Source organism: Balaenoptera borealis (genome assembly GCF_965194805.1).
Source record: "Balaenoptera borealis genome assembly, chromosome: 8".
In the NCBI taxonomy this organism is placed as follows: Eukaryota; Metazoa; Chordata; class Mammalia; order Artiodactyla; family Balaenopteridae; genus Balaenoptera; species Balaenoptera borealis.
This window is the reverse complement of record NC_138865.1, coordinates 58,127,549-58,151,058: the sequence shown is the minus strand read 5'-3', so window position 1 is coordinate 58,151,058 and position 23,510 is coordinate 58,127,549. Positions and strand designations below refer to the sequence as shown.

The following is a 23,510-nucleotide window of genomic DNA, read 5'->3' as shown; positions in this document are numbered from 1 at the left end:
GCTCCGTTTTTTTCCCTCAAGACTGCTTTGGCTATTCGGGGTCTTTTGTGTCTCCATACAAATTTTAAGATTTTTTGTTCTAGTTCTACAAAAAATGCCATTGGTAATTTGATAGGGATTGCATTGAATCTGTAGATTGCTTTGGGTAGTATAGTCATTTTCACAATATTGATTCTTCCAATCCAAGAACATGATATTTCCCTCCATCTGCTGGTATCATCTTTAATTTCTTTCATCAGTGTCTTATAGTTTTCTGCATACAAGTCTTTTGTCTCCCTAGGTAGGTTTATTCCTAGGTATTTTATTCTTTTTGTTGCAGTAGTAAATGGGAGTGTTTCCTTAATTTCTCTTTCAGATTTTTCATCATTAGTGCATAGGAATGAAAGAGATTTCTGTGCATTAATTTTGCATCCTGCGACTTTACCAAATTCATTGACTAGCTCTAGTAGTTTTCTGGTGGCATCTTTAGGATTCTCTATGTATAGTATCATGTCATCTGCAAACAGTGACAGTTTTACTTCTTCTTTTCCAATTTGGATTCCTTTTATTTCTTTTTCTTCTCTGATTGCCGTGGCTAGGACTTCAAAACTACGTTGAATAATGGTGGTGAGAGTGGACATCCTTGTCTTGTTCCTGATCTTAGAGGAAATGCTTTCAGTTTTTCACATTGAGAATGATGTTTGCTGTGGGTTTGTCGTATATGGCCTTTATTATGTTGAGGTAGGTTCCCTCTATGCCCACTTTCTGGAGAGTTTTTATCATAAATCGGTGTTGAATTTTGTCAAAAGCTTTTTCTGCATCTATTGAGATGATCATATGGTTTTTATTCTTTAATTTGTTAATATGGTGTATCACATTGATTGATTTGTGTATATTGAAGAATCCTTGCATCCCTGGGATAAATCCCACTTGATCATGGTGTATGATCCTTTTAATGTGTTGTTGGATTCTGTTTGCTAGTATTCTGTTGAGGATTTTTGCATCTATATTCATCAGTAATATTGGTCTGTAATTTTCTTTTTTTGTAGTATCTTTGGTTGGTTTTGGTATCAGGGTGATGGTGGCCTCATAGAATGAGTTTGGGAGTGTTCCTTCCTCTGCAATTTTTTGGAAGTTTGAGAAGGATGGGTGTTAGCTCCTCTCTAAATGTTTGATAGAATTCACCTGTGAAGCCATCTGGTCCTGGACTTTGTTTGTTGGAAGATTTTTAATCACAGTTTCAATTTCATTAATTGTGATTGGTCTGTTCATATTTTCTATTTCTTCCTGGTTCAGTCTTGGAAGGTTATACCTTTCTAAAAATTTGTCAGTTTCTTCTGGGTTGTCCATTTTATTGGCATAGAGTTGCTTGTAGTAGTCTCTTAGGATGCTTTGGATTTCTGTGGTGTCTGTTGTAACTTCTCCTTTTTCATTTCTAATTTTATTGATTTGAGTCCTCTCCGTCTTTTTCTTGATGAGTCTGGCTAATGGTTTATCAATTTTGTTTATCTTCTCAAAGAACCAGCTTTCAGTTTTATTGATCTTTGCTATTGTTTTCTTTGTTTCTATTTCATTTATTTCTGCTCTGATCTTTATGATTTCTTTCCTTCTTCTAACTTTGGGGTTTTTTTGTTCTTCTTTCTCTACTTCCTTTAGGTGTAAGGTTAGATTGTTTATTTGAGATTTTTCTTGTTTCTTGAGGTAGGCCTGTATAGCTATAAACTTCCCACTTAGAACTGCTTTTGCTGCATCCCATAGGTTTTGTATTGTCGTGTTTTCATTGTCATTTTTCTCTAGGTATTTTCTGATTTCCTCTTTGATTTCTTCAGTGATCTCTTGGTTGTTTAGTAACGTATTGTTTAGCCTCCATGTGTTTGTGTTTTTTTCTTTTTTTCCCCTGTAATTCATTTCTAATCTCATAGTGTTGTGAAAAGATGCTTGATATGATTTCAGTTTTCTTAAATTTACTGAGGCTTGATTTGTGACCCAAGATGTGATCTATGCTGGAGAATGTTCCTTGCGCACTTGAGAAGAAAGTGTGATCTGCTGTTTTTGGATGGAATGTCCTATAAATATCAATTAAATCTATCTGGTGTATTGTGTCATTTAAAGCTTGTGTTTCCTTATTAATTTCCTGTTTTGATGATCTGTCTATTGGTGTAAGTGAGGTGTTAAAGTCCCCCACTATTATTGTGTTACTGTCAATTTCCTCTTTTAGAGCTGTTAGCAATTGCCTTATGTATTGAGGTGCTCCTATGTTGGGTGCATATATATTTATAATTGTTATATCTTCTTCTTGGATTGATCCCTTGATCATTATGTAGTGTCCTTCCTTGTCTCTTGTAACAGTTTTTATTTTAAAGTCTATTTTATCTGATATGCATATTGCTACTCCAGCTTTCTTTTGATTTCCATTTTCATGGAATATCTTTTTCCATCCCCTCACTTTCAGTCTGTATGTGTCCCTAGGTCTGAAGTGGGTCTCTTGTAGACAGCATATATATGGGTCTTGTTTTTGTATCTATTGAGCAAGCCCATGTGTTTTGGTTGGAGCATTTAATCTATTCACGTTTAAAGTAATTATCGATATGTATGTTCCTATGACCATTTTCTTAATTGTTTTGGGTTTGTTTCTGTAGGTCCTTCTCTTCTCTTGTGTTTCCCACTTAGAGAAGTTCGTTTAGCATTTGTCGTAGAGCTGGTTTGGCGGTGCTGAATTCTCTTAGCTTTTGCTTGTCTGTAAAGCTTTTGATTTCTCCATCGAATCTGAATGAGATCCTTGCCAGGTAGAGGAATCTTGGTTGTAGGTTCTTCCCTTTCATCACTTTAAGTATACCATGCCACTCCCTTCTGGCTTGTAGAGTTTCTGCTGAGAAATCAGCTGTTAACCTTATGGGAGTTCCCTTGTATGTTATTTGTCATTTTTCCCTTGCTGCTTTCAATAATTTTTCTCTGTCTTAAATTTCTGCCAATTTGATTACTCTGTGTCTCGGCGTGTTTCTCCTTGGGTTTATCCTGTATGGGCCTCTGTGTGCTTCCTGGACTTGGGTGGCTATTTCCTTTTCCACATTAGGGAAGTTTTTGACTATAATCTCTTCAAATATTTTCTCTGGTCCTTTCTCTCTCTCTTGTCCCTCTGGGACTCCTATAATGCAAATGTTGTTGCATTTAATGTTGTCCCAGAGGTCTCTTAGGCTGTCTTCATTTCTTTTCATTCTTTTTTCTTTATTCTGTTCCACAGCAGTGAATTCCACCATTCTGTCTTCCAGGTCACTTATCCGTTCTTCTGCCTCAGTTATTCTGCAATTGATTCCTTCTAGTGTAGTTTTCATTTCAGTTATTGTATTGTTCATCTCTGTTTGTTTGTTCTTTAATTCTTCTAGGTCTTTGTTAAACATTTCTTGCATCTTCTCGATCTTTGACTCCATCTTTTTCCGAGGTCATCTTCACTATCATTATTCTGAATTCTTTTTCTGGAAGGTTGCCTATCTCCACTTCATTTAGTTGTTTTTCTGGGGTTTTATCTTGTTCCTTCATCTGGTGCATAGCCCTCTGCCTTTTCATCTTGTCTATCTTTCTGTGAATGTAGTTTTTGTTCCACAGGCTGCAGGATAGTAGTTCTTCTTGCTTCTGCTGTCTGCCCTCTGGTGGATGAGGCTATCTAAGAGGCTTGTGCAAGTTGCCTGATGGGAGGGACTGGTGGTGGGTAGAGCTGACTGTTTCTCTCTGGAATGTATCTTTTAGACAGTCTTTTTTCCAAAACGAAGAGCCAATTTTCCCAAAACCATTTATTAAAGTACCCATATTTTCCCACTGATTTTGAAGAGATTTATGTATATATAGGTTTTTAGTATGCTTTGAATTCCCTGGTAAATGTATGTGTGTGTACACAGAAGTGCATGCACAATGTGCACGCACGCACGCACACACACACGAGTTTCCAAGCCCTATGTTCCATTCCACTGATATATATTTTTGTGCCATTACAAGACTATTTTAATTCCTTTGGTTTTTAAGTTTTGATGACTGAAAAAGCAATCAACTCTTTACCATTCTTTTATATCTTCTAAAAAATATTTCAAGAGGAAAAGTAAAAACAATATATCAGGTTCCCAAAATCCACTCCCTTCCAGGATTTTGAATGGAATATAATTTTATGAAATCATTTTGGGTAAAAGCATCTCTTAAAATACTAAATCTTCGTTCTGTTTCTAGTAATGGCAGGGTGGCTTATATTAAATTAACCCTCCCACGGATAACAATTATAAACTCTGGACAAAATGCAAAATACATATTTAAAATATATTGGCAGGCACTGAAAACTGAAAAAAAAAGTAATGGGAAACTGAAGAAGGGTTGAAATTTGAAAAATGAGAACAACTCTTGAAGGGACCTTAAGTTTATATGGCTAGTCACCTGGAAGTAGTCCCCAGTACACTTGGTGCAGGGTGCCTAGAACTTACACAGAAAGCCACAGTTATTGGCTTCAAAAGGAGCACAGAGTTCAAATCTGCCAGAGTACCTGTAAGGTAATGGGGGAATTTTCAGATAGGAGAGAACCACATAGGAGGGAAACACCAAAATCAGTGTTAGAACTCCACTCAAATTCTTGGCTGATTCATGAACTATGTGAGCACTGGGGAAGCTCCAAAGAAAAGCAGAGACAAGACAGAAGAAGTAATGTAACCAAGATTTCAGATGCTGCCCACTACCAAAGAGTAAGAGTATGGGCTCTAAGTCTAGTCAAGTCAAATGCTTCCCAGAGCAAGAATCAGCACTATTCTGAGAAAGATAACAGAACCTAGAGTCTCTACAATGTATCACTATCTAATGTACAATCAAAAAATTATTGACTTGAGAACAGAAAAACATGACATACACTCAAGAGAAAAAGGAGGCAATAGAAACTGACCCCAAGACAGCCCAGATGTTGAGATAATGTCTAATCTGAAGAAAATAATTTTTTTAAATGAACAGCAGATCAGTGACCTATTGAACAAAATCAGGTGACTAACATGTAATTGGGGTCTCAGAAGGAGAAAAGTGAGAATGGAGCAGAAAAAAATACTTGAAGAAATAATAGCTACACATTTCTCAAAGCCATACTTAAGCACATCAGTCAATCTGCTAAGAATCAAAAATACAAGTCTTCAAAGCAGCCAGAAGAAATTACAGACAAGGGAACAATAATTAAAATAACAGCTGACTTATGATCAGAAACAATAGAGGTTATAATACAATGGATTGACAGTTTTAAAGGGGTAAAAGAAGAAAAGAAAAAGAAAACCTTGTAACTCGAGAATACTATACTGAGCAAAAACAGCCTTCAGAAATAAAGATGTTTTCAGGTAAATGAAACAGTGAGAATTGCTGAAAGTAGACACACACTGTAAGAAATCTTAAAAGAAATGCTTCAGTCTGAAATTAGACAGGAATGAATGAAGAACACCAAAAATGGTAAATATATGGGTTAATAGTGAAGACCATGACATAAAATTGTTTAAAGCAAAAGGTGGGTACCACTCTGTGGGGTGTATAATATACACACGTGTACTATTGTAAGAATAGTATAAAAGATAACAGGTGGTAAATGAAACTATACTTTTGCAAAGTTCTTATATTTGTGCAATGGTACAATATTAACTCTAAGTTGACTATGATAAGTTAAGAAGGCTACGAACAACCCAACCCAAAAATGGGCAGAAGACCTAAATAGACATTTCTCCAAAGAAGATATACAGATTGCCAACAGACACATGAAAGAATGCTCAACATCATTAATCATTAGAGAAATGCAAATCAAAACTACAATGAGATATCATCTCACACCAGTCAGAATGGCCATCATCAAAAAATCTAGAAACAATAAATGGTGGAGAGGGTGTGGAGGAAAGGGAACACTCTTGCACTGTTGGTGGGAATGTAAATTGATACAGCCACTATGGAAAACAGTATGGAGGTTCCTTAAAAAACTACAAATAGAACTACCATACAACCCAGCAATCCCACTACTGGGCATATACCCTGAGAAAACCATAGTTCAAAAAGAGTCATGTACCAAAATGTTCATTGCAGCTCTATTTACAATAGCCAGGACATGGAAGCAACCTAAATGTCCATCAACAGATGAATGGATAAAGAAGATGTGGCACATATATACAATGGAATATTACTCAGCCATAAAAAGAAATGAAATGGAGGTATTTGTAATGAGGTGGATGGAGTTAGAGTCTGTCATACAGAGTGAAGTAAGTCAGAAAGAGAAAAACAAATACAGTATGCTAACACATATATATGGAATCTAAGGGAAAAAAAAAAAAAAAAAAGGCCATGAAGAACCTAGTGGCAAGACGGGAATAAAGACACAGACCTACTAGAGAATGGACTTGAGGATATGGGGAGGGGGTGGGGTGAGATGTGACAGGGTAAGAGAGTGTCATGGACATATATACACTACCAAATGTAAAATAGGTAGCTAGTGGGAAGCAGCCACATAGCACAGGGAGATCAGCTCGGTGCTTTGTGACCACCTAGAGGGGTGGGATGGGGAGGGTGGGAGGGAGGGAGATGCAAGAGGGAAGAGATATGGGAACATATTGTATGTGTATAACTGATTCACTTTGTTATAAAGCAGAAGCTAACACACCATTGTAAGGCAATTATACTTCAATAAAGATGTTTAAAAAAAAAAGTTTAAAAAAAGAAGAAGAAAGCAAAAAAAAAAAAAAAGAAGGCTATTATAATCACTAGAGCAAACATTTTAAAAAATTAAAGAGGGCTATAGCTAAGAAAACAATGGAGGGATTCCACTGGAATACATATACATATTTTTTTTAATTAAAGCAAAAGAAGGCAGAAAAATAACGGGGGGGGGGACAAATAAGGCAAAGGAAAAAAGCAAAATGGTACTCACAAGTGCAAACATATTAACTGTCACACTGAATAAAAAAGCAAGACCCAATTAAGCATGTTTACAAAAAATGCAAATTAAATATAAAAACAAAGATAGGTTTAAAGTAAAAGAATATATGCCATGCAAATACTAATTATAAAAAAGCATGAGTAGCTTTATTAGTATCAGACAAAACAGATTTCAAGACAAGGAATATTATAAGGAATTAGGAAGGAACATTTTATAATGATGAAAGATTAATTCATTAGGAAGATAAAACAATTAAAATATATATAAGCCCAGTAACAGAGGTTCTAAATATACAAAGCAAATACTGACAGAACTAAAGGGAGAAATGGATGACTCCAGAATCAAAGTTGAAGATTTTTAACTCTGTGAGTAAAGGATAGGACAACGAGACAAAAATCAGTAAGGATATAGAAGATGCGAATGACACTATGGTCCACTTTAATTGAACATCTGAATCACTGCAGAACTTCATTGGAGCAGTGATGTTCTAGAGTCTGGACCAAAGACATACCTGTACATACCTGTCATTTTAAATTTATAAATTGTTTTTAGGAGAGAGAAACTAAGATTATCTAATCAGAAATTATGTAAGTACTTTTCTTTACAGCTATTTTTCTTTTAAAACTGCATTTAAACTTAAATTGTGTTGTCCTATGGCATTGAATACACCTCAGTAAGCCAAAAATCAAGTGCATTTTTACCAACACCAAATTTAAAAAAACATAGTCATACTGACTGAGAACTTTGAAGTACAAAATGGTACATAGTACAAGAATCACTTAGAAACCACAAGAACGTGGTCAAAAAGGTACAAACCTTGTTAAAAGATTTTTTATAAATCTTAATTTTTAACTTACTTATATATTTGGTAACTTGTTCTAATTTTGAGTCCACCTTTGATGAAGTTGATCATATTTTCATCCTGAAAACAATTAAATAATTAGATCATTTAGCAAAAGATTCTTAAACTGTCCCCACAGCTGTGTAGCTACGTGATTAGAACAAAACACTATCTTTTGAGGACATGATTTTTAAATTAAGACATTCTTCTTGCTTTACATCTGAAATGCTTTTTTGTCATTTTTCTTCCAAGTTAGAGGACAACAAAAAGGAAACATTTCTTAAATCCTTGCGTTACTTTAAGGAAGTAAGGAAGTAATCCTCATCAATTTGGGGCCATAAAGGTTAGTCCAAACGTACGTCAATAAACATCATCAACTACTGAGCAACTTTCTTCTGGGTTCAATGGAATTCAAAATGGCTGACTTTAAGGATATGCTCCAAGGACTTTCCTGTCTGTCTTACTCCAAGTAATGGGATTATGGTTCTTCTTTAGGGGGTACTTTAGCAGGCAGTCTATTTAACATTGTGAATTTCATTCATATACGTTTCCAGACCACAAATAACTGATTTGGATTCTAAATTTGTTGTCACTAATATGAAATTCTGTTTAGGGGAAAAAAAGATCACTTCTCTTTGTCTGATGGTCATCAACCATAAAACTGGGGCAGCTGGCCTAAATGAATGACCTTTTTAGGGTGAGCATTCTAGGATTCCAAGAGCCTCTTATTAAAGCATATCAAATAACTGCTTGAAAGATGTTACTCTAATAGAAGGTGCTAATGGAGATAGTTCCATGCTTTTCTAGTCCGTTAATATCAGAAAGATGCTCTGGTATTGATTTCCTGTGCACCTGAGCATCCTTCCGAAACAAAAGAAGAACTAATTTTAGTTTGTTAATGTCATCAATTACTTAAATACTTAATATTTAAATTATTAAAAGAATCAATAAATGTAAAATTCACGATGCAATTTAAATGTTTATTTTCTGATTTTAAGGAATCTTATGGTTACACAAGTTCCAATACTGGCCAGGAAAGAATTTCTTAAATTGGATTAAAATCTGCCTCAAATAAGAATATTTCATTTCAGGAGTCACCGAACATTTGCTGAATGCCTATTTTACAGCAGGCACCCAAACACAAAATCAGACAAAAGCAACACAACTCGCTAAGGGATGGAGGCATGCCTGGATGGAGACATGTGGGGGATGTCATGACAGCACAAAGGTGGGCGGGGATGTGAAGAGGTCCACAAAAGCTTCCTGGAAGCATCAATGCTTAAAGCACACACATACACACACACAAAAAAAAAGATTGGGAAGTAACCAGCTGAAGGAAGGAAGGCAAGGTAAGTATGAACTTTGCAAGCAAAAAAAAAAAAAACCCTCAGGGAAGCATTAAAGATCCTGGTGTGCTTGGCTTGGCCATCTGTGCTTATATAACTCAGCACTGCTGCAGAAACCTACTACAAAAAAGGGAATGACTAAGGAATAAGAAAGCTACCTGTGTTGTACCTGTGCCACTCAAGTATGCAACATACCTGCCAGTAGCAGTTGAGGACATTGGTAAGAGGGGAGTAGGGAACTGGGGGGGGGGGGGAGGTGTAGAAACCAGTTTGGTTAGAAAAAGCCTTCCCCATTTGTGATATTCTGATACAGAACCACTGCCATAGTCAATGAGGGCTACTAAATGCTGAAGCAGAGACATGACCAGGTGAAATTCTCATCTTCGAGAGGGTGCACAATTGCACAATGGAGAGTAAGCTGGAGGGAGAGAAACTACAGACTGAAGGTCCCTGGGTTGCCATTCAGTCTAGGGAAGAGCTGACAAGCCACCCACTAGAACAGTTATAGTCAGAATAAAGAGGAAGAGACGGAGCTGATAAACCTTCAAAAGGTAAAAGCAGCACGACCACGAGCCTGGCTGGATACAGAGGCATGAGGAAGAGGGGAGCCATGGATATCTCCCAGATGTTGAACTACAAGCCCCCCAGACATAAAAAACAAAAAACAAAAAACTTTCAAATCAATGATTTTATTGTCAAATTATCATTTGAAAAACAAACACATCAGAAAAAACTGGGGGCCTCCGTGACTAGCCTTATGTTTACTGAGGCAGTAAGACTGTTGTTTTCAACCAGCCTTCATAATATGTGGGGTTTTAGGAAACAGCGCCCTACACCAGATTGACTTAATTTTACTTAACCAGAATCCAACCTAAGAGGTCACCCTCCAGAAAAAGAGAAAAGCAACTCTCAATTCAATGTAAACCATTGAGACTGAGGAAGATTTTCCATCTCACAGTTGAATTTCTGCCCCCTTACAATCTCCACCCCGCTTCTACCCCCACTGTATCCATCACCGCCACCTGTGTGGCCACAATGTTAAAATCCATATTTTCTAGAAGAACTGGAAGCTACAATGACAGGCAAGGTACTGGTGGTAACAATTCCTAGAGGTGAAATTTAAATGCCCCATGAGAAAAGGAGTCAGTGTTTTGTTTAGTGACTTTTTTTTAACTGCTCTTCCAAAAGAAGAAATAAAAGAAAGGGGAACGAGAATACGAAGAGTGGGGAAATAAAATGTGAGGTATACATGGGAAGTTTGGCTCTCAATGCATGCATAACTAAGCTTTGCTGAAGCATCTGACGCAAGAAGGGAGCAGCCAAGGACGCTGAAGCCTCCTCCAGCCGGTCACTCCTGTGTGCAGCCCTCCACCATTAGCAAGCACAAAGAGGGATGACCTCACAGTTCTCATACAGAGCAGCGTTCTGAAATTAGGTGAGGTAGTTGCAAGACAGCTTCTTCAAAAGGCAGTGGTTCCCAATAAAGCGAAGTTCGAAACAGCATTTTAAGTGCATTTGAGTAGGAAAAAAAAAAAAAAAAAACAACCCAGGGTCTTCTTTCAGCCAAAGTTTATCAGTAATCACAAATATCTTTCACTACAACTCTAAGTCAAAAGAACTGAAGCACTGACATAGAATGAGCCACATCTCTTCTATGTCGTACTTGGCAGGCTTCCCGGGCGATGCTGATTCTAAGCCAAATGTTCATTACCTGCACAAACGTGAGGGCTGCTTTCTGTAGGAGGCACTCGGCATAACAGATTTCGGCATGCATTTCCTCTATTAAAAACAAATAAAAATATATTAAGGAAAATCCCATATCCACAGTAATTGCTCTGAGATGTTCAGAAAAGACGGGTAGATAAATGAGCCCAAGGGAGACAATAAAAACCTAGGTTGCTTTGGTGCTTCCGTAAAAGTGGAATGATGACCTCAGTTCTCAGGCCATCAGCAAGAATTTTTCCAGAATGCGTGAAATGCTTCGGGGAAGTTATCTTTGGCTCCATTCACATATAACTGCCAAGAGTCAGGACCTTGGTGTCAAAGACCCAAACTCAGCTCACCAAAATGTAAAAACCAAAATGCAAAAGCACTTCTCGGAAAAAAGGAAACCACTTATCTTTTAACTTAACGGGAATAGGCCAGTTTAACACAGTTATAGATTGGAAATCTAACTTAAATATACTAATTCTAGCTTCTAAAATGTGAAGGCATGATCGTCATGACAATGGTTAGGCATGCTATCAACTTGAAGAGAAAGCAGTAATTCCCTAGGGTTCTAGGAAAAAGAACTGGCCTGCATGCTCAACTCATGACTCCTCATTCAGGGATGACTTGATGTAAAAAAGTTCACACTAGTACAGTTTGGGGCTATTTGGATCACTGAGATATCTAGTGCAGGAACAAGGCACTCACAAAAGGGCTACATAAAACTACGTATGTATCCCTGGGACACGTGGAGTGGCCCAAAACACGTGGCCTATCTTCCTAAACAGTCCATGATACCTGCAGAGATTGGGGAGGGAGAAATGTTTGCATTTTCTTTTTTTTTTTTTTTTTTGCATAAACAAAACCAGCAGATTCCCGTTTTATCCATGGGATGCAAACTGGTGTGTTATTTAAGTAAATGAGCTGTGGGGTATTTCACGGCCTAGGTGGCAGGGAAGGCCCTGCCACGTACCAGTTGTAGAACCTCGAGCAAGCTACCCTCCCCCTCTCTGCTGCTTTCCTTGTTCCTAAAGTCCAGCTAATGACATCTCTACTTCAGAGCTGAAGAATTCAACCAGGTGCTGCCTGTGAAGCTCAACGGGCAGAGTAAGCCCTCGATATGCATCAGCTACTTTCACTAAGATCACTGCCCTTGGTCCTTGTCATGCTTTTTGCCAGAAGTTCAGAAAGCAGAACATCTTTATGTGATGTACGTAACTGAAAAACGGGGTATCTCTGTGTTAATGGGAACATGGTTGAATCTAACTGGATAAGAACTAGTGCTTTATTTCTTTCACTTACACACACAGGACCCCTCCCGACCACCCACACACACACACACACACACACACACACACACTACTAGTTCTCACAAACAGGTTCACCTTCCTGCCATGCTCATATTGCAAAGGCTGATTTACAAAGAAGCAACAATGCAACTAAGATCTTCCAACAGCACGCGTAAGGTGGGGCCAGACGCACAACAGGCCAGCCTTGAGGAGCAGTGGCCTCTGCGCAATCTGGCAGCATCGGCAGCCTGAGTCTCAGTCCTTCGGAGCGCCTCACCTCAAAGTGTGCCCCCGAATTTTCTCCGTGGGTTCAGTGGGAGAAAAACTGGTAACTTTTATTTTTACAGACTCACTTGAACATCCTCTTTCCAGGGAAACTTGTAACAAAGTGGGAACTGTTAGTAATTATCCACTTTCAAAGCCTGCTCGGTAACCCAGATGGCTGGCTTGGGGCGTGTGCCGAGAAGGCGGTGAAGTGGCTGCTGGGAGAGAGCCAACACGAGCAAAGTCCAGGAGCACGGAGCCCTGCGTGGCAAGCCCACTGGTGCACCTTTGGCTGAAGCACGAGGTGTGTACAGGGAGGAGTGGGCAATGGGCCTGCAAACGTTAAGTCGGGGCTGAATTATGGACGACCTTGAATATCAATCAGAGTCTGGGCTTCATTTGGTAGACAATGGTGGGTCCTTGCAGAGATCTAAGCAGAAGGGCAGATGGATCAGAGTTAAGCTCGAGATGGACAAGTCAAAGACCAGCACGAACGACGTAACAAGAAGGGAAGAAAGTTTGAACTCTGTATTCTGCGCGTAAGGAATCTTCATATTAAATTCCTTTCACATCCTAAGCACCGTATATAAACGTCTGTTTTTAAAGGCAATTTGAAAGCCATTTAGGGCAATGTGCCAGCCATGAGGAAGGAAGAATGGGTGTGTCCCATGTTAAACCCACAAAAAAGTTTAATTAAATATCCTCACTCCTGCAGAAAACCAGCCATTCAAGGATGGAAATGGAAATTACCAAGAGGAAAAACAAAGTGCACCCTAAATCCACAATGTTTTGACATGCTCCCTTGAACACAAAGTCTGTTTGGGTTGCAGCAACAGCCAAACTCATTAGGAATAAATGTAATTTAATTTATAAAAGTCTTATTTCTTCACTCTGATTGATTTATATTGGGCAGCCCTTAGCTCTCAAAATTAGACATTTGGCATTTACAAATAGGTACCTACCAGAACATCTTTTAATTATAAATTCCTCAGTTCACTGAAGGAAATATCTTCATTATGCACTGAAGTGTCAGCTAAGCATGCCTTCAGACATAAAAGTCTAAATAAACCTTATTTCAGAATAGGTTAAAGTTACAGCCTGATTTATTTTCATAATTTTTTAATTAAGACCTTATTTTTTTAACAGCAGTTTTAGGTTCACAGAGAAATTGAGGGGAAGGTAGAGAGATTTCCCATATATCCCTTTACCCCCAAACACGCATAACCTCTCCCGTTATCAACATGCCCTCCAAAGTGGTACATTTGTTACAAGTGACAAACCTCCACTGACATATCATAATTACCCAAAGTCCACAGTTTACATTAGCGTTCACTCTTGGTGTTGCACATTCTATGGGTTTGGACAAATGTATAATGACATGTATCTATCATTATGGTATCAGTATTTTTCACTGCCCTAAAAATTCTCTGTGCTCCACCTATTCATCCCCTGGCAACCATTGATCTTTTTTACTGTCTCCACAGTTTTGCCTTTTCCAGAATCTTATATGCTTGGAATCATACAGTACGTTGCCTTTTCAGACTGGTGTCTTTCACTTAGGAATATGCACTTAAGGCTCCTCCATGTCTTTTCATGACTTGATAGATCATTTCTTTTTAGCACTGAATAATATTCCACTGTCTGGATATACCACACTTTATTATTTATCCATTCACCTATTGAAGGTCAAGTTCTGAATAAAGCTGCCATAAACATTCATTTGCAGATTTTGGGGTTAACACAAGTTTTCAGCTCCTAGTTTTGTAAGAAACTGCCATACTATCTTCCAAAGTGGCTGTACCATTTGCATTCCCACCAGCCATGAATGAGAGTTCCTGTTCCTCCATATCCTCACCAACATTTGGTGTTGTCAGTGTTCCAGATTTTGGACACTCTCATAGGTGTGTAGTGGTATCTCATTGCTGTTTATTTTTCAATACTTCTAAATATGCCATGCCCAAAGACAGAATAAAAAGATAAGAACAGTACCATCTATTTTCAAGATGTCTAACATAGAAATAATTCAACATTTTCTTCATCCATATGTGTCACATTTCGTGCCCTTTTCTACCCAACTACAGGACAAGGTGTGGGGTATGTGGCTTAGGGAAAGGCAGATCAGGTTTGAACTCTGCTCTGCTAAGCAGGTAATCTTGGACCATTTGTCTAATCTCTCTGAACATCACTTTCTAGTCTATAAAAAGGAGGTTACACACAGGTTAGATTGGATAATGCTAAGGAAAGCATCAAGGACAGTGTCTCACACATAGAGAGTGCCTTTAAAAAATGGGGCATTATCATTATTATGTTTTAAGTTATTATTATTATTCATATTTATACCAATAATATCATGCCATTCTTTTGTAAACTAAGGTGAAAAAAAAATCTCAAATGCCAGCCTTTATATTGCAAAGAAAAAGGGAGGCGGGGGAAATGGGCCACTGGAGAGAAGCCATAGAGAGGAAAACAGAAGAATATAAATGAGTCAAATTTCTTTGGGGCCCATTTAATTTCCCACTGACCTACTTTAGCGGACTTTAGGTCTCCTGGGGCCAATTTACATAAATGGCCCTAAGATGAAAAATATGAAAACATAGTCTATCTGAAATCAAGGGGATAAATAAACTCTTAAGGGTCCTTGGAGGTCAGTTTCTGGAGAAAAAGATGATGGGCTTCAGCTGCCTGGAGGGACCAGTGAAATCCACTCTGCTGTATGATGGCTGCAGGGCCAGCATCATACCTTTTGGAACAAGTCTTGTAATCCCCTCCTGTTATCAACACTCTAGTGAGCCCAAGTTCTCCAATGTCCATAACAAGTTGATAATACTCTTCTAACAAAGCAAACAAAACTTCACAATGAAACACACTCAAAAATGTGTCTGGCACACACTTGACCACTAGGAATGACAGACAGCAGTATCCAGAATTGCTCCTGCCTTAATTGGCTACAGCTACTTTAACGATTTTGTGTTACCTCTTCCAGAGAACAAATTTGACAATGACAACACAGGCACAAATGCTCCTTGGACGGCAGAAGCTTTACTCTACAATGGCCTCATTTGAAAGATGTTATTTTCTCTTCTACAGGCATACTGGGATGCTCCTTTCTTATAAACCATCCTGACTAGAGAATAACACTAAAAAAACAGGGCTGATCATAGAACTTCTGCCCTAATCTCTGTGGAATATCAAGCAACTGACAGCAAAAGGAGTCATTTCCTCCCAGCCATCTGATCAAATGCTGCAGACATTCCTGGATTCTTGAATATTCCTAAATGTCCACAAACCAAACATCTTCCATACTGTGAAACATCATAATTATTTTAAAGGTATCAAAATTACTTTGACCTTGAAGAAAAAATTAATAGCTTGTGGAAAAATAGAAACTTTTGTACATGGGTGGTAAGAATATAAACTGACCTAATTTTTTGGAGAAAATATTGTCAATATCTATAAATGTTTTCTATTTTCAAATAGTCCCAGTAATTCCACTTCTAGCAATCTAGCCTATGAAATACTTACAAAAATGCATGAAGACATTATTTGTAATAGCGAAAGAAACAATGTAACTGCCCTTCAATAGAGACAAAGTAAGTAACTGATGGCACCTGTCCTAAGGAATACTACATAGCTATTAAATAGAATGAAGTACAATTTATATGTCTTGACATGGAAAAAGTCAATTGCCAAAAATTACATTGTAGCATAACATGTATCACATGATTCTACATTAGCAAAAAATGAAAAATACATGAAAAACTACAAAAATCCTATGTGTACCTTCTGTATATATTTGTACATGTACACAGAAAAGTCTGCAAGGCTTGAAAACCAACTATTAACAGTGGTTACTTCTAGAGGGTGAGTATGATGGGGAAGAGAAAAAGACATTCCATTTACTTTATATTATACACTTAAGTGCTGAATTTTATGAGCATGACCACATTTTAGTTTTTCAAAGAAAGGAAAAAAACCTAATCTTTTAAATGCCTCTTACCTTCAGTCAGCTGTTCCAATGATCCTCTAGAAAGAAGACTTGAGAAAGATTCTACGACTGTGCATTTTTTCCTGTATCTGCAGAGAATAAGTAGAAGGGGAGATGGGAAGTAGAAAGAAAAAAATAACAATAATCAAGCTCATTTTCATTTGACATTCATTTCAGTCACAGTCACACCAAAGAGTCACCAAAACAGAACTCTAAACCCTAAAATCTCTGGGGCAGAGACCACCCTTTTGAACCCTGCACACCCAGCTCCCAACACTGGCATCCTGTGGGCATTTAATCCAAGCTTACTGAACAAGTGCATGGACAAACATACACATAACAGTCAATACTAACCCTGTCATGCACCTTCCCTGATCTCTATGGCTAAAATCAGTATTTCTGTTGTTAAGGGTCACCTCGCCACGGGTTAAGAATGGAGTTAAAGTGCAGTGTTTGGAAGCTCTCTTCCCTTGAGGGGCTGGAAACATAATTACAAGAGGACATAATTTCAGCAATGTTAAAATTCACCAATGCTAGTTAACAGCTTTTGCTAGGAGCTTCCTATACACACAAAGATTAAAATAAAACTGAAATTCCATGTCATTTACACCAAGCAAAAGTGTTTAAATATGTCCATTTAGACAAATAAAAGACTCCCTTCTGAATTTGCAGCATTTCCCACATAAAAGAAGAATGCTCCTTGCTTGGCCTGGCTTGGCATGTGGTACCTAAACGCTCCACCAGGGGGACCCCGAGAGATGCTTGCTGCTAATCCCACTGAAATCCTCAGCCCTTCTCGGTAGTTCAAGTACCAACGAGAAAAGTAGAAGATATAGATGCCACGTGTTCCGCCATCCCAGCATCATACTATAATTCTTTAGTGGAAATATTTTTATCTCCCGTACATAAAACTACATGAGGCCAGGAACCTGTGATGCTCAAGTCCTTTTCTATAACCGTGGCCAACTTCCAACAGAGCTCTCAGTCAGGCTAAGTGCATCCATTTTGTCACACAGAAAGGTTTGTAGGCGTGTCTCAAGTATTTAATTACTCAGCTCATACTTTTGGCAGGTTTGTAAGGCGTCCTTCATGGCAGAAATGCCATTTTGGATGTCCTGTTGCTCGAAGGTCATGACGGCCTGAAGCACCACAATCGTACTGTAGCCCAAGGCATGGTACATGCTCTCCTTAGCCCTGGGGAGAACATGGAAATTACTACATTTCAATTCAACTGAAAAGCATTCAGGTCTCATCTGAAATTAATCACAAGAAATTCTAGTAAATCCACGACGTGACTTTCACAGTAACGACTTTTACTCCTTCACCATGATCATTGAAATAATATGGCCTATGAAAGACATGCCCTAAAGAACTCAAACTCTGAGGACTTTCCAATTCAAGCCCACGCAGGCAGCACAAAACTTTCCAGGTTGAAGCAGAGTGCGGCATATACTGTTCCCTGTTTGAGCACAAGGGGGCAGCCTGCTGACTCATTTCCTAGAAAATGTTTCAAAGCAAACCCAATTTTTCCCAGTTGTACAAGAAGCAGTATACCGTCTTTTGCTCTGAAATAAGTGCTAAAATAAAGGCCACTGGAAATATAGTTTGTGACAAAGAAATTCTGATATGTTTTTTGAAAGGTAAGTCTTGTTTAAAATCATTCCCTCCCTTCTCCCAGCCAGAGGCCACGAGGAAGCAAGATTTTTGCAATAAGTTAGGTCAGCCACAAAGGGCCCAGACAAAAATTCATGGTAGATCTCTTACCAAATCTAATCCCATTATCTGGGAATTCTGATTAAAGTTCTGGATAATTCAAATTATCAAGTTATCCGTTCGATTCTTAAGGACATTCAGTCCGAATGGATGGCACATCCCAGACTCTCAGGCAGTGAAAACTTCACCATCTCTTTCCTGAAAACTTCTCAAGCTATGTTAATTAGTTATTTATAAGATCTACAATATTAATGCATGGTTTTGTTTTTAATTCAAATATTTTTGTACAATACTTTTTTTTTTTTTTTTTTTTTGCTGCTCTGCAAAACAAATACAAGCCACAGTATACTTCCCCCCCCCCCCCAGAAAGAGTCTAAACATCCTTTGGTAATTTGCAGTTAGTCCCAAACAGTGAGGGCACTAGCTATTCAAAAAAAGAAAAAAAGAAATAAAGAAAAAAAAAAGGAATAAGAGGAGCCCAAAGTGAATCAGCAATTGTGGTTTCAAACCTCACATTTAAAAAAAAAAATTTTTTTATTGAAGTGTAGTTGATTTACAATGTTGTATAAACCCCACATTTTAAACCAAAAGCTTCTCCAAGGGGAAAAAAAAGTATTCCAGTGGGAAAAACGTTATGTTTAACAGTGAAACATGCATAAAGATCAGAGAATATAAAACTTGACTAAGTGTAAGACTGTCATTTATTTTCATTCCATATTATGACCAGCTGGGTGTCAGTGGAGGAGAAAAAACGGAGACTTTTTGAATAAAAAACAAAGGAGACAGGCAGGCAGATTGAGACAGGAGAGACAAGGAGAGAACAAGAGGCAGAGAGAGAAAGAGAGGGAGGGAGAGAGGAAGACAGAGGGATATAGAGACAGAAGATGAAGAGACAGACAGAGAGGTCTGAAGGACTAAGAAGGACAGAAGGAAAAAGGCAGGTACAGGCAAGGCAGAGCAGCGGTCCCCAACCTTTTTGGCACCAGGGACCAGTTTCGTGGAAGACAATTTTTCCACGAACAAGAGGGGTTGGGGTGGGGGGGTTTCTGGATGATTCAAGCGCATTGATTTATTATGGTCTCTGTAAAAACCTCTCTGCTAATGACAATCTGTATTTGCAGCCATTCCCCAGCACTAGCATCACCACCTCAGCTCCACCTCAGATCATCAGGCATTAGATTCTCATAAGGAGCGCGCAACCTAGATCTCTCGCATGCTCAGTTCACAGTAGGGTTCGCACTCCTATGAGAATCTAATGCCCCCACTGACCTGACAGGAAGCGGAGCTCAGGCAGTAATGCGAGCAATGGGGAGAGGCTGTAAATACAGATGAAGCTTCACTCACTCGCACGCCACTCACCTCCTGCTGTGTGGCCCAGTTCCTAACACGCCACGGACCAGTACCCATCTGTGGCCCGGGAGTTGGGAGCCCCTGAGGTAGAGGATGCGAGACAAGCACTGGGTGGAGACAGCCCTGGGCAATTTCCATAGGCCAGGGACTTCACCATCTATTTTATCATCTGTCCTTAACCTCTGAAATGCTAATTGGTCGCAGCTCTTCTAAGTCTTAGAATTACCAAAGCCTCAGTAGGCACATTAATTTCTAAGATTCAAAGTCAATGACCAGAGTCACATCACCCTGCTCACCCTACGGACTCCTCAAAGGAATGAGAGTCACACTCTGTGCCCACGTAACTGTCTTGAAATTATTATCTGAGGTCTAAGCTTCATCCAAGTAAGACACTGTGTTTGGAGGCACAAGGTAAGATTATTCCTGCCGAGCTCTAGTCACACTGTACAGGTGGACACTGGGGTCAAAGTGAGGCCTAGTAAGAAGGCTAAGCAGAGGTTTTGCTGCCACATCATCAGAATTAACAGGTACTATTAATTGAAATGAAACTGCCTAAGTGATTTATCACATAAATAGGGAGTCCCAGTAAGATTTTTATTATCTTAAATTTCTTTTTAGCATCTGAGATTACCATATTTTAGTTCTTCCCACACTCATTTCTTTTTTTTTTTTAATTTATTTACTTTATTTATTTATTCTTGGCTGCATTGGGTCTTCGTTGCTGTGCACGGGCTTATCTCTAGTTGTGGTAAGCAGGGGCTACTCTTTGTTGCGGTGTGCATGCCTCTCATTGTAGTGGCTTCTCTTGTTGCAGAGCACAGGCTCTAGGTACACAGACTCAGTAGTTGTGGCTCCCGGGCCCTAGAGCGCAGGCTCAGTAGTTGTGGCTCACAGGTTTATTTGCTCCACGGCATGTGAGATCTTCCCAGACAAGGGATCAAACCCGTGTCCCCTGCATTGGCAGGTGGATTCTTAACCACTGCACCACCAGGGACATCCACCCATACCCATTTCAAAAGAAACTTTTCTCAATGATATTTAAGTTTCAGAGGAATATCCATAGAAATATTTCACTGAAGAAAGTCAAATGAAGCTCTATGAAACTAATAAGATGACACTATTTGAACAAGTATAGAAATTAAGATAGGAGAAAGAATCAGAAATGCTCTACTAATTAAAGTTGAAAAGACAGATTTCTTAACTGGATATTAAAACTAATCAACATTTAGGGGTCTCAACCAAATTAGTTTATAAATATTCAGGAGGAAGTGCAGAAAAATTAACTGACAAGAATGACATCAGAGACAGAATCATCAAAAGCATCCAAAAAAATATATTTTATCTAAAAGAAATAAAGTTAATTACCATGGTCGAAGCAATTCTAAGGCATCTGTAAATTTGTTACTTAGAAATAAGTTCAGTGCCATTGTACATTCTTCCAGGCCACTCCTGAGATCCACCTTGGTTGACAGTGACCTAAAGATCAAGAAAAAAATACAAAGAATTTCTACAGCTTTTACTTATAGCAAGTTGTCACAGGGAGTGTGTGTGTGTGTGTGTGCATGCGTGTGTACACTTTGGAGACAGAAGGACAGGCTGGAATTCTAACTCTGTCACTTACTAGCTGTGTCTCTAACCTCTGGGAACTTGACTTTCTCATCTGTAAAATGGGAACACCACCAACTACTTCATGGGGCTGCTTTGAAGATGGAACAAATTGACAAATAATGCTCATAGCAGGCACTTAGTAAATGATAGTCCTCCCATCACTCCAAAGACCACAAGTGTAGGAACTACATCTATTCATGAGTGGGAGCAGAGGTTATTTTATTTTAGTTTGATTATGTAGGGGTAAGAATGTATGTCAGTGGAAAACTGCATTGTCTAAAATCTAAAGAAGATCCTGCCAGGTTATTTGTTTTTGATTCCACAGAAACTATCTTACAGCTCTGTAAATTATACGTAACTGATATCAATACAAAATAACTGTTGTCTATAGACACGTGTTAAAAAAGAGACAACAGGCCCAATCATCAAAAAAATCTACAAACAATAAATGCTGGAGAGGGTGTGGAGAAAAGGGAACCCTCTTGCACTGTTGGTGGGAATGTAAACTGATACAGCCACTATGGAGAACAGTATAGAGGTTCCTTAAAAAACTAAAAATAGAACTACCATACTACCAGCGATCCCACTACTGGGCATACACCCTGAGAAAACCATAATTCAAAGAGTCATGTACTACAATGTTCCTTGCAGCTCTGTTTACAATAGCCAGGACATGGAAGCAACCTAAGTGTCCATCAACAGATGAATGGATAAAGAAGATGTGGCACATATATACAATGGAATATTACCCAGCCATAAAAAGAAACGAAATTGAGTTATTTGTAGTGAGTTGGATGGACCTAGAGTCTGTCATACAGAGTGAAGTAAGTCAGAAAGAGAAAAACAAATACCATATGCTAACACATACATATGGAATCTAAAAAAAAAAAAAAAGGTCATAAAGAACCTAGGGGCAAGACAGGAATAAAGACACAGACCTACTAGAGAATGGACTTGAGGATACGGGGAGGGGTAAGGGTAAGCTGGGAGAAAGTGAAAGAGTGGCATGGACATATATACACTACCAAATGTAAAATAGATAGCTAGTGGGAAGCAGCCGCATAGCACAGGGAGATCAGCTCGGGGCTCTGTGTCCACCTAGAAGGGTGGGATAGGGAGGGTGGGAGAGAGACGCAAGAGGGAGGGGATATGGGGATATATGTATACATATAGCTGATTCACTTTGTTATACAGCAGAAAGTAACACACATTGTAAAGCAATTATACTCCAACAAAGATGTTAAAAGAAAAGAGACAACAGGCGCAAAATGGAGTCATTTATGCTAAGCCCCACCAGGATTTAAAGCTAACCTAATTACAGTTCCAACCTTCTCCAAGAATGTGACCTATAACCAGCCAACCTGGAATTTCCTGAACAGCACTTGGAAATCCACTGATACACCCCTTCCACTCCCCTTAGGAGGGCAACCTAGCCTAAAACAATGCATTCTTTGCTATTAATTTCCTCTTTCCCCTGCTTCTTCTCTGCTTTGAAAAACCTTTCCTTTCCTGCAGCCTGAAGGAGCTCTTTTCTATTGCTAGATGGGATGCTGCCCAATTCACAAAGAGTTTAATAAAGACAATTAGATCTTCAAATTTAGTCAGTTGAACTTGTTATTTAACACATGTAAATTCTGTCCTGGCCTTCAATCGACTTCCCTCCTCCACTGTGGAAGAAGCTAGTTTTGCCTGAATTTGCACATTCGTTTCAACATTCCTTTACTCCATATAAATTTGTGCTGTTTTGATATCTCCTTCAAATCTGTTTTAATATCTGCCTAGTTCTCTCCCTGATTAATGAGTTACGTAAAATTTTTAACATCTGTTCATTTTTACTCTGTATGAGTCATGATTTTACCCTTTTTTGAAACTCATTTTAATTATTTATAATTGATAGAAATTCTGCCCTTTAAAATGAGAGCCATCTCTAAAATGTTTTGTGTAACAACTTTTAACAAGAAAATATGTCAGTAAGGAAATAAGCAGTACAATGATTCATTTCAAAGTGCTGAAAGTTGAATTTCCGTGCCACCATCCTCTCCATATTCATTTTTTAAGCAGGAAGACAAAAATCCCACTTCAGTTATTCATCTTCCAGAAGTGGGTTCTGAAGGTGCTGCAGGGAACCACTCACCCTCTGCCCCCAGGTCTTCTCATGGCTGGTTCCTTCTTGTTATTCAAATATCAGCTCAAAAAGCATCAACTCAAGACCTGCATCGCTGACCTCAGCCCAACCTCTCTCATTGTTTTGTTTGCTCTATACCACTTATTACCATCCAAAATATCTTGTGCCTATATTTGTGGACCTGTTTGTCTTTGGCTATCTTCCTTCTCTAGGATATAAATGCAAGGAGGTTGTTTTAGTCACTGCTATGCCCCCAGGGCCTTTGGTTGTATCTAGAACATACTACAACGCCGTTAAGTATTGTTGAGTGGCCGGATGGGTTGAGGGGATAGAGCGCTGCTCTGGGTAGAAACAGAATTCCTTATGCCTGGGACCTGAAAG

At 38.7% G+C, this 23,510-nt stretch overlaps 1 protein-coding gene across 6 annotated transcripts in view; it reads right to left on the bottom strand.

Moving 5' to 3' along the window:
• The window catches only part of TTC39B (tetratricopeptide repeat domain 39B), a 138,591-nt gene that overhangs the window by 36,172 nt on the left and 78,909 nt on the right, over nucleotides 1–23,510 (bottom strand). For 5 of the 6 annotated variants that reach the window (XR_014247355.1, XM_082401647.1, XM_082401648.1 and 2 more), the window contains 5 exons: nucleotides 20,762–20,872; nucleotides 17,396–17,527; nucleotides 16,346–16,422; nucleotides 10,800–10,867; nucleotides 7,759–7,823 (listed from right to left, as the gene is read on the bottom strand). Coding sequence is in view for 5 of the 6 variants with exons in the window: in XM_082401647.1 (XP_082257773.1) it covers nucleotides 7,759–7,823; nucleotides 10,800–10,867; nucleotides 16,346–16,422; nucleotides 17,396–17,527; nucleotides 20,762–20,872 (453 nt within the window). In the remaining variant the exon portion in view is untranslated. The remainder of the gene's footprint in view (nucleotides 1–7,758; nucleotides 7,824–10,799; nucleotides 10,868–16,345; nucleotides 16,423–17,395; nucleotides 17,528–20,761; nucleotides 20,873–23,510) is intronic. The other variant, XM_082401651.1, reaches the window with a different exon arrangement.